Here is a 15,948-nt window from a genome sequence, read left to right on the forward strand (position 1 = left end):
CTCACCACCACCGTCGGGTGGTGGTGTCTTTTTAACCGACGAAAAAAGGGGGGCGTTGTTGCAGGTGGGACGTTGGCCGGAGCTCGGTAGAGGGGGAAGGAGGGTGTCGAGTGGCTGTGGATGTTGTTGTCTGTGTGTGGAATCAAAAGTGAGAGGGGTATGGTTTTGAGTGGATCTTATGTGTGCTCTTAGCAGAGATCGAGAGGGAGAGAGTAATTGTGGGAGATGGATAGATTTCTAATTTCATTTTTGAGTGTGTGTTATTTAGTTGCACACAAGTATTTTATAGAGGTATATGAGATCTTTGTAAGATCATGTGTACAATAAAAAAAATCTTTTGTAAAGATTTTATAAATCTTGAAGAGATCATGTAAATCTTTCTAGGATTTGTATAGATTTTCAAGAGATTTAGCATAGATTTTGTAGAGATTTGTTAGGATTTAGTAAGATTTTCTGTAGATCTTGAAGTGATTTTGGGACAGATTTACAAGAAACATCTTGCAGTAAAGATCTAATATATTATGTGCAGGTTTAGGCTTGCGGGTTTTGGGCTTGGGCCCAGGGCCCACAAGCCCATCTCGTAAGTGGCCCGTAATTCCTACGAGACCCGTTGTCAAATCCCGAACTCTGTTTAACATCAAAAGATAAAATTTTAGTATTAAAATAAATAAACTACGGTCGGTAGTCGTTGTTTGCACGCCCGTTCGTCGATTACGGTAATAATCGCGAAAGAATTACATCGTTGCCGTCTTTAATCCGTTTTTCGATCCGGTTTCGACGGTAGTTACTAAAATTTCATTACGGAGCTAAAATATATCGTAAAAATTAAATATTCGTCGGCGTTGTCAGTATTCTATTCGGTTTCAATCCGTTGCCGTTTAACGTTTCGCAGGTTTCTCTGTAAACCACCGTTCGCGCACTGTAAAGTCGTACAGACGTTCCTCGGCACTCCAAAGGCCTAATTAGGTTAATTTGCGTCTCAAACACTATTAATTAATGCGTTAATCACCTGTTAATCACGTAATTAAGGGCCGTAAATCACCGGTTGTCACATTCTCCCCCTGTTACAGAAATTTCGTCCTCGAAATTTAGACTATGTTATCTCTTCAGAATTGTGTTTCAAAAGTTGATGTCAAGGGAAACAAGATGTATTGATATAGTCACTAGTGTGACTTAGTTAACAGGATCCAACAATGAGCAGGAACTTCGACCAATCGAATTCCATATGAACGTTTATAACATGTAGACAAGTTCTAGAAACAATAACATCCACTGGATGAACTTAAAATCAACAATCTCAAATATAAAAGTTTGCATGAAACACTCGATCGTGATCAGCACAAGCTGCAAGTTATACCGACGCCTCAAGGTGTCGTAATGAATGAAATAATTCAATAATACCGGTGATCGAACAAGTATCACCTGTGTTTTGCATGAAACGATCGATCATGATTAGCCCAAGCTACAAGTTTGTACCAACACCACAAGGTGTCGTAATGATTTAAACAATCCAATAATAGCGGTGATCAAACAATTTCACCGTGTTTGAAGTCAAATGAATGTGCAGTAATGACATCATAGAATTTTCAATTGAAAATGCAATATCAAAGAGATAATGTTTTCGATCGAAGACGAAGAAACAATGAATATCGTAAGATAGTCGATCGATGTTGAAAGGACCGTTAGGAGGTACACCGGAATATGAAATGAATTTTGTGTACCCTTGTCTTATCACACGATTGTGTTAAGACTGTTTCAATTATGATAAATCAAAGCGGATTTAAAGCAATCAATAAGTAAACATTTAAACCCGTGCATGAGATGTCTAAACGAGTTTAGCGCAAGCTTCAAATAAGTGAAAGATACCACCACAAGGTGTCGAAATCAACAAACAATTTAGTGGAGTCGAATGTCAAACAAGTTTACTTCGACTCGGAACAAATAAAACATTTGTTAAAACGAATTTTGAATATGATGCCCTCAATGCATCATATGATGCTCTGAAATGAATATGTGTAATGGACAAGTTCAAACAATTGAACTTGGTTTTAGCGCAATCTGACAAAAATATATATGTTCCAAAAAGGAAATTTCGGCATGGTGACGACGAAAACCATGTGTGTAATTTGAAGAGAAAAGAAGTTTTCAAGAAAATGTGTTGACTTGATAATAAAGGAGCCAACATTTACAATAACGTGGGTCATTCGAATCACAAATCGATAATTAGATTTAGCGAAACAATATTTGAACTTTAATGAAACGCTTATTCGAAACGAAACCACATGCGTAGCAAACGATGCATGTGTAACATATAACTTTTCCAAGAACTCAAGCAATTAGTGTTCGCTATACTGAAAGAAATGATCGTGACACAATGACCATTAAGAGGAGTAGAGATACGAAAATCTACTCAGTAAGTGTGAAAGTCGAAATTTCAACAAAAGAAATTTTGAGGACTTTACCCGGGGTTGCGTGTGATATTCGGTTGTTAAGTGACATTACCACGGAATGTCGAACATAGCGTACTCGTCGTTAACCGAAATAGGGGGATGTGGAGACATACGTCTTTCCCTTGGAGTGATTCGTGTCGTTGCGGGATCGCGTGACAAGTTGTCATTTCCTGGCCGTTAGTTCTCCTGGTTACAGGAATCTAGCATCGTCGTTGAATTGCGCCATCGCGTCTTTTCAAAGGCCTCGCCTCGATAATCGTATGTGACATACTTCAACCTCCGTTGGTGTAAGCTTAAGTTTCACGTATCCCTGTGCACTAGCGTCGTGTACCACGTAGAAGGTGATGTACCCCGACATCCGTTGACGTAAAAATTGAGTTCCATGTATTCTCGTGCGCTAGCGTTTTGTTATGCGTAGGTTGCCTGCTCGGGAAGTTAAAATATCATAGACAATATGGATAATAGTGTGTACCCGAGTTAATATTCGCGGTTCCTACGTGATGACCATGCACAAATAATCGATCATATAATCAAATAAGCATGTTAGTCACCAATAAGCAATCAAGCAATTCCCCTAGTCCCACTAGTCTATCCTCCCAGCCTCTCAGACTGAACTTGACTATACTCTCAGCCTCTCAGACTGAATCTCCTAGTCCCACTAGACTATCCTCCCAGCCTCTCAGACTGAATCTCCTAGTCCCACTAGACTATCCTCCCAGCCTCTCAGACTGAATCTCCTAGTCCCACTAGACTATCCTCCCAGCCTCTCAGACTGAATCTCCTAGTCCCACTAGACTATCCTTCCAGCCTCTCAGACTGAATTCCCTTTTCCGAAGGTCTTAAATGCATGTTTCCTATACTCTCAGAGTGTTGTGTACTGTATGTAATTGTTTTATGCACCGTGTATGAAATACCATAATAGCGTATGTTTGAAAACAATATTTTGACTGTTTGTTTTTCGGCAACGGCCGGAGACCATATTCGAGTACTAGGCGTTCTGTATGTATTCATCTCGATGATCTAAGTCCCCAGGGGGAAAGGTGAGGTTAGAGCCTAGGTATATAAATAGAAACCTAATTCGCTGTAACCTATAGCTCTGATACCAATCTGTCACACCCCGAAATTATCAGAGCCTTGGCGTGACTGGAATGGTATCTTCATTGCACAGCGGAAGCAAATAATCTAAGTCTTTTAGAAATTGAACGCCCATTAAGTACTCGACTCTTCATAGTCCTCCTATTCCAACCGTGCCTTGTCTTAGAAATGCAACCTGAGAAAGAAACATGCGAAAAAGTCAACATAAAGTTGAGCGAGTTCATAGTTTGTTTGTAAAAGATCTGAAATAAATCTTTTGAGTTGTGAAAGATTTGAAATAAATCTTTGGAATAACCGGTTTTCGAAATGGTATCGAGAAAACGAATTTAAAAATCATTTTCTTGTCCAGTTATATGAGGACTTTGTATTTGTAACGATCTATGATCGTAAAACCATGTATTTGTAAAGTATGTATAACCGTCAATGCCCACCCTGACTTTGACTCTATGCCCGTATAATCCAATACTTTGAATTTGTATAAAACATGGTTTTTATTTTGCATAAATCAAGCATTTTGTAAGTGTGTACGATAAAAGTCCCCGGTATGTAGCAAATAAGGAAAAAGAGATCACCAATGGTTTGCAAGGCCATTGATATGTGTGAAGTGCAAGTAGGAAGACTCAAACCTAGCGGATTTTGCGTTGGGCACAAAGTCACCCCAAGGTCCGTTCTGCTGGGCCTGGGATTGGGCTCGCTACACCCAGATAGATCTACCGCTTACGTCCCTCGGTCCTACAATGAGGATTAATGGCCTCCAGTTCCCGCCTACCCACTCACATGATCTAAATAGTAACCCTCCTTACGCTAACCATACCATGTAAAAAGTATTCGTAATTACTGTAACATATATTCCACCCCAGCCACCCTGGCTGAACCTCCCCAGCCACCCTGACTGAACCTTCCCAGCCACCCTGGCTGAACCTTCCCAGCCACCCTGACTGAACCTCCCCAGCCACCCTGACTGAACCTCCCCAGCCACTAAGGCTGACTCCTTAGTTATGAAAAATCATTCACATTTCGAAAATAAGCATTTGTTTTGTAAAAACCGGTATGTTTAGTATAAACCTTTCGTAAATCATTTGAGTTCCTCGAAATCCATTCGTGATATGATTTAGAAATACGAGTTTTGCGTTTGTTCAAAACTTTGTATGTCCTTGAAAAACATGCATGTCTTTCCACCCCGAAAACATTTACAAAAATGTAAAACAGTAAAAAAAAATGGGGGTTATGAACTCGCCTGAATGTTCCTTGTGCAAAGCTAGCTAATTTCCAAGATGAGACTCGCTAGCGTGCATCCTACAATATTCCTAACACGGAATATCTAATAAGTTTCTAAGCAAAAACGGTAACTACGTGTTACCGAGCTCTACCGAATCGTTAACTGAACGATTTGACTTAAGTTGTTAACTTAATGAAAATGATTAGGTTATACGTGTTAAGTCTCGTTTAATGTCAGCAGCAATTTAATAAGTCTTGAAAAAGACTTAGTTTCCGAGAGACTTAAAATAAATAAATATTTATATAAAAATATATAAATATATCGTTGTAAGTGTGTTAGCCGTCTCGAGTAGTCATACGTGTATAAAAGAATATTTCTATGAAAATATCATATAACAAACTCGTATCATATATCGTGTTTCGTATGAAAATAATATATAATAACTTGTATTATATATATCACGTCTTGTGTATATTTGTCAAAAATATACGTATATGCCGTTTAGGCGTATAAAATAAATATGAAGAGTTATATTTATCTTATAGAGGAATCGTTGAGTTGTTATGTTTGAAAATAAATATATAAAACATATTTATTTTTGTAAAAGAATTTGTGTTGCACGATATTTGGAATAAATATATAACTATATTTATTTTGAAAAGAATCCGAGTTGTTCGTTGTTTGGAAATAAATATAACTGAATATATTTATTTTATAAAACCATCAAGTTTTGTTATTTTGTAAAGCGGTTTGTCAAAATGTTATAAACATGCTTTGTAGGTTATATAATGTCGTCGAAAGTAAGTATATGTTTGTATTTGTTTCCATAGAAGGTTGTTTGGATCCGATAGTTTCGTTTTATAATAAAGCGCCTTTTGTGTTTGCGGATTTTCTCGAAAAACGGGCAGAGTTTCCTCTGTTCTTGGACGCCCCCGACAACCACGTGTCGATATATTTTGTCAAACTCAACAATATTCTCAATATCAATATGTATAATTTTCGTAAAAGCGACAAAATGTAAATTAAGCACTAGTTTGTATCGGTTCGAGCTCGTTCACGAAATAAATAAGATTATGAGAATAATGAAATGTATTGTGCCGTAAAAGCTTTACCATCTTCTTGTGTCGAAAGCCGAGCTGGCCGAGTCAACTCGCTGAGTTGACTGAGTTTGACCGAGTTTGACCGGGTCAACTGAACCGTTTCCTGACCCGAACCGACCAAACCGAGTGGACTTGTCTTATCCCAAATCGACTCGCTGACTGAGTTAACCGAACCGCCTACCCGAGCCGCCTGACCGAACCGAATCTGTCCCGAACATCTCTGTTGACTGAGTTGACTCGGTTGACCGAGTCAAACCGAGTTGAGCCAAACACTAAACCAAACTCCGAATCTGTTGACTTGTTGACCGATCGAACCTGACCCAAAGCCATCTATGACCCGGAACCCCAAAATGTCCTGAAATGTGAACCGAACATCATCAGCATAATCATCTTCAAGTTTTTGCAAGAATTAATGAGAAACGGGGGTGTTTTACCGGAAAAACCTGTCATCGAAGCTCTGCAGCCGTCTCCTCCGTCGCCGCCGCCGCCGCGAGCGGCGGATCGTTGCCGGAACGGACATCCTGCTGTTTCTCTCTCTCGATCTTTATCTCTCTGTCTCTTCTCTCTCTCTCGCTGATACTCCACAGCCGCCGCTCACCACCCCTGTCGGGTGGTGGTGTCTTTTTAACCGACGAAAAAAAAGGGGGGGGGGGCGTTGTTGCAGGTGGAACGTCGGCCGGAGCTCGGTAGAGGGGGAGGAGGGTGTCGAGTGGCTGTGGATGTTGTTGTCTGTGTGTGGAATCAAAAGTGAGAGGGGTATGGTTTTTAGTGGATCTTATGTGTGCTCTTAGCAGAGATCGAGAGGGAGAGAGTAATTGTGGGAGATGGATAGATTTCTAATTTCATTTTGAGTGTGTGTTATTTAGTTGCACACAAGTATTTTATAGAGGTATATGAGATCTTTGTAAGATCATGTGTACAATAAAAAAAATCTTTTGTAAAGATTTTATAAATCTTGAAGAGATCATGTAAATCTTTCTAGGATTTGTATAGATTTTCAAGAGATTTAGCATAGATTTTGTAGAGATTTGTTAGGATTTAGTAAGATTTTCTGTAGATCTTGAAGTGATTTTGGGACAGATTTACAAGAAACATCTTGCAGTAAAGATCTAATATATTATGTGCAGGTTTAGGCTTGCGGGTTTTGGGCTTGGGCCCAGGGCCCACAAGCCCATCTCGTAAGTGGCCCGTAATTCCTACGAGACCCGTTGTCAAATCCCGAACTCTGTTTAACATCAAAAGATAAAATTTTAGTATTAAAATAAATAAACTACGGTCGGTAGTCGTTGTTTGCACGCCCGTTCGTCGATTACGGTAATAATCGCGAAAGAATTACATCGTTGCCGTCTTTAATCCGTTTTTCGATCCGGTTTCGACGGTAGTTACTAAAATTTCATTACGGAGCTAAAATATATCGTAAAAATTAAATATTCGTCGGCGTTGTCAGTATTCTATTCGGTTTCAATCCGTTGCCGTTTAACGTTTCGCAGGTTTCTCTGTAAACCACCGTTCGCGCACTGTAAAGTCGTACAGACGTTCCTCGGCACTCCAAAGGCCTAATTAGGTTAATTTGCGTCTCAAACACTATTAATTAATGCGTTAATCACCTGTTAATCACGTAATTAAGGGCCGTAAATCACCGGTTGTCACACCCAGCTGGATGAACTGTTAGCAAAAGGTTTCATCAAGCCTAGTTCGTCTCCCTGGGGAGCACCTGTCCTGTTTGTGAAGAAAAAGGACGGATCGATGCGTCTGTGCATCGATTATCGTGAACTTAATAAAGTCACGATAAAGAATAGATACCCATTGCCAAGGATCGACGATTTGTTTGATCAATTGCAAGGGGCTAGCTATTTCTCGAAGATCAACTTAAGGTCGGGCTACCATCAGCTGAAGGTCAGAGATGAAGACGTGCATAAAACAACATTTAGGACTCGCTACGGTCACTACGAGTTCCTAGTGATGCCTTTTGGGCTCATAAATGCACCGGCTGCGTTCATGGATCTCATGAATCGCGTCTGTAAGCCGTACTTGGACAAATTTGTCATCGTATTCATCGAAGACATTCTTATCTATTCAAGGAATAAAGCCGACCATGAGAAACACCTACGATGTATTCTCGAATTGCTGCATCGCGAGAAACTCTATGCCAAATTCTCTAAATGTGAATTCTGGCTACGAGAAGTCCAATTTCTTGGACATGTCGTAAGTGGGAGTGGTATCCAGGTGGATCCCGCTAAGGTAGAGGCGGTCATGAATTGGCAAGAGCCAAAGACGCCCACAGAGATCCGTAGTTTCCTGGGATTGGCAGGATACTACAGGAGATTCATTGAGAATTTCTCAAGGATTGCTGCGCCCTTAACTTCTCTAACCAAGAAGAAGGAAAAGTTTGTTTGGGGCCCTAAGCAGCAAGAATCCTTTGATATTTTGAAACAAAGGCTGAGCAACGCTCCTGTGTTGACGCTACCAGAAGGTACCGAGGAGTTCGTAGTTTACTGCGACGCGTCACACACCGGCATGGGGTGTGTGCTCATGCAGAAAGGCAAGGTGATTGCCTATGCTTCAAGACAGTTAAAGGTGCACGAAAAGAATTACACCACCCATGACTTGGAGTTGGGTGCCGTTGTATTCGCACTAAAACTGTGGAGGCATTATCTATATGGAATCAAGTTTGTGATCTATTCAGATCACAAAAGCCTTCAACATTTATTCAATCAGAAGGAGCTAAACATGAGGCAACGCCGTTGGATGGAAACCTTGAATGATTATGATTGTGAGATCAGATACCATCCCGGCAAAGCGAATGTAGTCGCGGATGCCCTGAGCCGGAAAGAAAGGATGAAACCCATCCGAATCAATGCTAGGAGAATGGAAGTAAAGAATAACTTGATTGAAAGGATATTAGCTGCGCAGCGAGAGGCTGTGTTGGAAGCTAATTATCCTAAAGAGAAGTTGGGAGTAACTGAGGAGCAGTTAACTCTTCACAAGGATGGACTTTTGAGGTTGAATGGGCGGATATGGGTTCCTATTTATGGAGGACTACGAGATGTTATCCTCCAGGAAGCCCATAGTTCCAAATATTCTGTCCATCCTGGAACAGACAAAATGTATCAGGATTTAAAGGCAAACTATTGGTGGATAGGCTTGAAAAAGTCTGTAGCCGCCTATGTAGCCAAATGCTTGACTTGTGCGCAAGTCAAGGCTGGGCATCAAAAGCCATCTGGCTTGCTACAGCAACCTGAACTTCCTGAATGGAAATGGGAGTGTGTAACAATGGATTTTATCACCAAGTTACCAAAAACGAGCAAAGGAAACGACACAATATGGGTTATAGTCGATAGACTGACTAAGTCAGCTCATTTCTTACCCATTAAGGAGACTTATAGCTCCGACACTTTAGCCCAGCTGTATGTTGATAAGATTGTGGCCTTACATGGCATACCTGTATCTATTATCTCTGATAGGGATACTAGGTACACGTCACATTTCTGGAAGAGTTTCCAACAATCTTTGGGCACACGTTTGAACTTCAGTACGGCTTACCATCCTCAGACAGACGGTCAGAGTGAGCGTACTATTCAAACGTTAGAAGACATGCTGCGAGCATGTGCTATCGATTTAGGTGGTAGTTGGGATAAGAACCTACCCCTAATCGAATTCTCCTACAACAATAGCTACCATACCAGCATAAAGGCTGCGCCTTTCGAGGAATTATACGGTAGGAAGTGTAGATCGCCTGTTTGTTGGGCGGAAGTGGGAGAGGTCTAATTATCAGGACCAGAGATAGTTTTCGAGACAACGGACAAGATTGTCCAGATTCGGGAACGTCTCAAAGCTGCCCGTGATAGGCAGAAAAGTTACGCTGATCCGAAGCGTAAGGATTTTTGCTTTGAGGTAGGTGAAAAAGTGTTACTAAAGGTATCACCCTGGAAGAGGGTGATGCGTTTCGGTAAGAAGGGTAAACTGAGCCCGCGATACATAGGACCTTTTGAGGTTATCGAACGGGTCGGGTCAGTTGCCTATAAATTGAACTTACCAGAAGAGCTCAATGGAATTCATAATGTGCTCCACATCTGCAATCTAAAGAAGTGTTTCGCTGATGAATCATTAGTGATCCCACATACAGATGTGCATATAGATGAGAGCTTGAAGTTTGTGGAGAAGCCTCTGTCGATTGAAGACCGACAGGTGAAAAAGCTCCGAAGAAAACATGTGCCAATAGTTAAGGTTAAATGGGATACCCGGAGAGGTCCCGAATTCACGTGGGAAGTTGAATCCACGATGAAAGAGAAATATCCCTATTTGTTTGAGTAAATCTCAGGTCGAGATTTATTTTAAGGGGGTGAGGATGTAACACCTCGAAATTTTGTGTCCAATAATGTATTGACATGTGTCTTGAGTTTACACGTGGCATTTAATATTTAATAAAGGACTAATGTTGACAAACCTTGAAAGTGTGTAAATTCGAGGGTTATAAATGTCAAACAAGGGTAAGTATACTGTATAGTAACCCTAAACGATGCTCGTACCTTCAAACGAATAAATCATGGATCGTACGGAAACGAAACGCGGAAGAAAGTGAGAGATTACGAGTTGCGGGGGTTAACTGTGTCAACATGTTTAATTATACCTCTGAGTGACCCTTTGACGTACCCGAGGCTTTGTAACAGTAAAATACGCTCACTAGAATATACTGTATAAATTCCGCGAAGTTCCGTTTTAAAACGAGAAAGTAATGATCAAATTCGTACGAGAAGGGTTAAAAGCGTCAACAATGAAAGTCAAGGCTTTCCGAATAATTAACAAGATAACCGGGGACTTAACAATGCGGGTAAATAACACGAGGCCCTTAGTTGTAAATAATCAAGGGCCAAATCGCAAAGTTACCCCTTCAAACCCGAAAGGTCAGGTTAATAATTACAGAAGATTTCGTTATTAATTACCAGATTCTAGTCATGATTACAAAAGATTTAAAAATCCTGAAAAACCAACCTCTCGCGGGCCGCGTAAAGGTTTGGGTTAAGTTGTGGCGGGCCGCGAGCCTCCTGGTTGAACGCGTCTGATTTTAAAATTCAGGCGGCCCGCGTAAAAAGTGCATGGTTCTTCCATGCGGGCCGCGTGAGACGCCCAGATGCAGAATGTTTGGACAGACTTGCCTTTTGAGCTAGTGAACGACCAAATGAGCAATAAGTGAGGCATGGGTGCCCTCTACTTGCCTCCTAGCATCAAGGGCCACCTGCCCATCATCCATACTCACTTGTAGACTGATGTGTGATGATCTAGAGGCCTTTCTTGCACTATAAATAAGCATGCTTGGTTCACAACTAAATCACACTTCAAAACACACCTTCTGCTCATTTCTCAAGCTCCCAAGCTTTCTTCTAACATTCCCAAGTCGTGCACAAGTCTCTGTAAGTATGCCAAACCTTCTATGGCCTTGTTTTTGCTTAGTTTAGCCTAAAAGTCAATCCGTCGTAACTAACGATTGACTTTGCGATAAATCACGAATGGTTTAGTGAATTGTCGAATCAAAAGTAGTTATGTGTTGGTATTTATGTGGGTAATAAACCTCTAAAAGGGTTCCCCCTGATCACCACCCTAACTAGTTCAAATGTTGAGTCAAACGCATGCTTAAAAAGTCAACAGAAAGTCGTTTTTGCGAATCTTGCATAATCTGTAATATAGATGCTATGCAACCTGTTTAGACACTCATAAAACATGATATTAAATATATAAACTTGTCCAAAATCGTGTGATTCGGCCATTTGCTATATGGACCCGGTTCGGAGCCGAATGTCGCAAAAGTTTGACTTTTGCTTTGACTTCAGTTCTGACCCGTGTTAGTACAATGTAGATATGCCTTAGGACTCTCTTAGGACCAGGTCACGTGATGGTATCACCCTCTGTGACCGGTTCGCTGTTTGTCCGAGTCTTTTACGCATTTCCGTTAATTACTTAAAAAGTTGACCGTAACGCCCTTTCTAAAATAAAACGAGTATTTCGGACACGTGAAGGGACCATAACCTTGCTTACTAAATTCTAAGCATGTCCCTAAAGTTTCACGCCAATCCGAGGTCTAGAATGGGAGTTATGCTAAATAGCGCATTTATAAGAAACTTTTGTAATAAACGGCGCAATTAGCATAACGCCTACCTAAACCAAGATTTCGTCACCAAAACTTTTACCCACTGTAGTAAAATAATATTTTGGGATTTTGAAGATTTTTAATTAATTTTAACCTGCTCATAACCTGCGGTTATGGCTACGGTTCGGTAAATATCGAATATGCCCTTTTCGGCCAAAACTTGAGTTCTACAAGGTCTTTTGACCCGATTCCAGTTGCTACTGATTTTAATTAATAAATAAAGTATTTTACACTTATTAAACTGATCGGGAAACTTAGGTTTCCTGTAGAACTCAGAAATCCCTTTAAAAGTCTTTAAAATGACCGGAAAACCCCTACGGGGCGTATAATGAACTAAAATTTGTTACGGGCATTATGGAAGGTATCCTACTGATACCACAACCTCTTTAAAGTATATTGACTTAGGAAAACAGTGTAGGACTCCTACGGTTACCCGTTGCGCCTATTGCGCGCACGGTTCGGCTTATGTAACTAGTTTACATGAATTAGCCGATACGGGTCAAACCACATCATTTTGACCCCAAAATCCAGAGTGTGAATATTAAACCCATATAAAATAAGTCTCCGAACTTGTTGGCTCAGAATCACATTCCATTCTCGGTTTTCGCCTTTCACGCGATTAAACCGTATCTATCCCTCGAAACTAACCGGTCTAGGCTACGGCTAATATAAAGACCCGTTAGGATTCTAATCGGTTATTTTTAAAACCTTCGTTCCAGAATAAGGAGCCCCAGTAAAAGATATCTGTGATTTAACTGATTAAGGACAATACTTGCAAAGGTAAATACTTTTAACTTATTTTCCCTTATACGGGCTTGGGTTACGGTATATAAAATACCGCTTGATTGAGCATCAAATCTTCCATCGCTTAGGTGGTTAATTGAATAATTTGATCGGCTCATTTAAACAGTCTTGTTACTTAAAAGCCTTTGGGGGGTTAATGACCATGTCCCGGATATCCTTGGCATCATTCGAAGAAATGGCCACGACCTTGACAGTCGGGTGTAGGCGTACACCCGGTATTATGTCTATATTATTAAAAGACGTAGCCGATGGTTTACCCACCTCGGTTTTACGCAATGTGGTGTGTCTATTGATCTTTAACCCGGACAGGATCCGGGCTACTGAACGCATAGAAGGAACATGTAATTCGTTCACAAGATTATAATTTTAAATAACTTTCCCAAGTTATAAAAGAATTTGTGCCTCGTGCATTCAAATCAATTTTAATAAACATTTTACAAAAGTGTCGGTTGAATGTATTTACCAGTGTAAACTGACGTATTTTCCCAAAAAGATTAAGTGCAGGTACTACACGTAATCGGCTGGCAATAGCTCCTTAGCATCTTAAGAAGTCTCGCAAGCTTGATGTCTTATCTGTTGAACAATATTTTTGTTTATTTTGATCCCTCCTGTGGATACTATTCAACTACTTGTGATACATTTGATATTACAGTAAATGGTTGAATCATATTTATCTTTATGCTTCCGCTGTGCATTCATATATTGTGGTTTGACTATATTGTTGCCAACTACGTCACGGTAATCCCCCACCGGGCCCACCGGTGATACACGTGGAAATCGGGGTGTGACAACTAGTAAATAGACCATGATAAAAGACTTTGTCTTAAGTATATATTCCCACCAATGGTAGTGGTTGAAAAGGTGATATAAACAATGTACGAGTTGCGACACTTGAAGACAAACGAAGAACAATGTGGAAGAAAAGATTTTGCCACTTATGTATATAAACTTGTACGACCGGGGTGATGTAGCCCTGTGTCCTTCTGTTTTCTTTCACAAAACAATGTATCAAGTTTGTCGAATATATATAAAAACTCGGTATTATGCCTTTCTTTAGTTGCACATTGTTGTCTATCTTATGCATGTTTGGTTGTTGTGGATTGATGATGGATTGGATGATGTGATGATTATTATATATTGTTATATATATATATATATGTATTAGCCAACAATATTATTATTAAATATTTGTCTAACCCATTTGTTACTTGTGATTGGAAGATTAAGGCACCGAAACGAAGAAACCTTAGACGCAACACCCCAAACCCTATGCCTACTACGGAGGCGGACTTGAACTAGCTCCTTGAGGAGCGAATCTCGCAAGCTATTGCTTAGTATGAGGCCAACCGCATTGAACAGATTGACGGTTCTGGCGGGTTTGGTGGACAAGTTCAGGGAGGCACATCCGGTGGCAACACCACAAATGGTAACAGATAGTTGTTTTATAACAACTTGAATATTTCATTTCCTATTCTATTCGTGCGTTCTCATGATTCTCATTTATATTATCTGTCTGCTCAACATTTCAGGATGCACGTACAAACAATTTCTCGACTGCAAGCCTCTCAATTACGATGGTACTGGAGGTGTAGTGGCGTTTGTACGTTGGACAGAGAAAACAGATTCCACTATCCGCATGAGCTGATGCACTCCCGAACAGACAGTGGTATATGCTACAGGGTTATTTGTGGACAAAGCCTCGACTTGGTGGAACCTTCATGTTCAAACTCTGGGAGACGCAACAACCTATGGGTTAACATGGGAGGAACTGAAGGAACGTATGAGGAGAAATATTGTTCTAGAGCTGAACTGCAAAATTTGGAGACAGAATTTAGAACCTTGCTATGATAGGTGCTGACGTTATGGGGTACACCCAGAGATACCACGACTTATCACGAGTGGTTCCTTATATGGTTACTCCGGAATTCAAGAGAGTCGAACGATACATATGGGGTCTTTCCCCGAGGTCAGGAGTTTAGTCACATCGTCACATCCCACTACCATAACTCAAGCTGTTACTTTAGTCGTAAGCCTCACTGAGGAGGCGGTTAGAATCAAGAAGATTCCTGCAAAGGGTTCAGATAAAAAGGAGACTCACGTAGAGTCCACTAGTGGTGGGAAGCGAAAGTTTTCACACTCCAACAAGGGTATGCGCGTGAACAAAAACAATGACAACTTTTATGCTAATAAACGAAGGGAAGTAAACCCACCACGGGGTGCCAAAGCTTTTGTGGCAACCAACGAAACTGGTGGTAGAAGTTATGCATGCTCCAAGCCCAAATGTGATAAGTGCAAGTATCATCATGTGGGCCGTTGCATGAAGGTTAAGTGCGACAAGTGTGGTAAAGTTGGGCACAGTAAAGAAACATGCTGGGCAGGAACTGGGAGAGGAAACATGAACCAAGGTGGAAATGGTAACAATAACGAGGGAGGAAATGGAAATGGAAAAGGGCAAGGATGCTACAACTGTGTAGACAAAGGGAATTTCAGGAAGGATTGCCCTAAGGAAAACCAAGCTTGCGGGAGAGCTTTTGTGATCGAAGCCGAGATGCACGACAGGACCCGAACGTAGTTATGGGTATGTTTCCTATAAACCAACACTTCGCATCCGTTCTTTTTGATAACTTACGGAGAAAATCAAGGTTTCCGAACGTATTTTAAATGATAAGGGTAGTTAAGTCATTTTACACCAACTTAACTGAACAAACTAACAGACATCCACTCAGGGGACTATCCGAGTAACAAAAGATCAAACCACAGGGAGCATACGTGTAATTTTAAAAAGTTGGGGACTAAAGGTGAAAAAATGAGAAACCACAGGGACCATTCGTGCAATTAACTCATGAATTTATGTCGAGATAGTTGGTAAACGGTCAACAATACATCTTTTCGAACCATCTCTCCTCTCTCTCTCTCTCTGATCTCCTGAACATACGTGTGTGTAGGCCTGAAATCGGAGTGTCGGCTGTCACCGGAAAACGACGTTGGTCGCCGGTAAACGAGGAAGGAGGTGTGGGTGTGACTGTTGGATGGGACGACGCCGGAGTGGCGGTGGTGAGAAGGGGGAGGAGGTGGCGGTGGTGGTGGTGCTATAGAGAGAGAGAAGAGAGAGAGGGAGGAGGTCGCAGTGGTGGT

General features: G+C 40.9%; 1 protein-coding gene across 1 annotated transcript; it reads left to right on the forward strand.

Annotated features, from left to right (window-relative positions):
- Positions 1-14,761: 14,761 nt before the first annotated feature.
- Positions 14,762-15,385, forward strand: LOC110893518 (cold shock domain-containing protein 3-like). Its single transcript, XM_022140624.1, has one exon. The coding sequence runs from the start codon at positions 14,762-14,764 to the stop codon at positions 15,383-15,385; it is 624 nt and encodes a 207-aa protein (XP_021996316.1).
- The last annotated feature ends 563 nt before the right edge of the window (positions 15,386-15,948 follow it).

Source organism: Helianthus annuus, chromosome 12, assembly GCF_002127325.2.
Source record: "Helianthus annuus cultivar XRQ/B chromosome 12, HanXRQr2.0-SUNRISE, whole genome shotgun sequence".
NCBI classification, from domain to species: Eukaryota; Viridiplantae; Streptophyta; class Magnoliopsida; order Asterales; family Asteraceae; genus Helianthus; species Helianthus annuus.

What these genes read in the sequence shown, in the direction of transcription:
- LOC110893518 (XM_022140624.1), top strand. Translation starts at nt 14,762, where the DNA reads ATGGGGTCTTTCCCCGAGGTCAGGAGTTTAGTCACATCGTCACATCCC.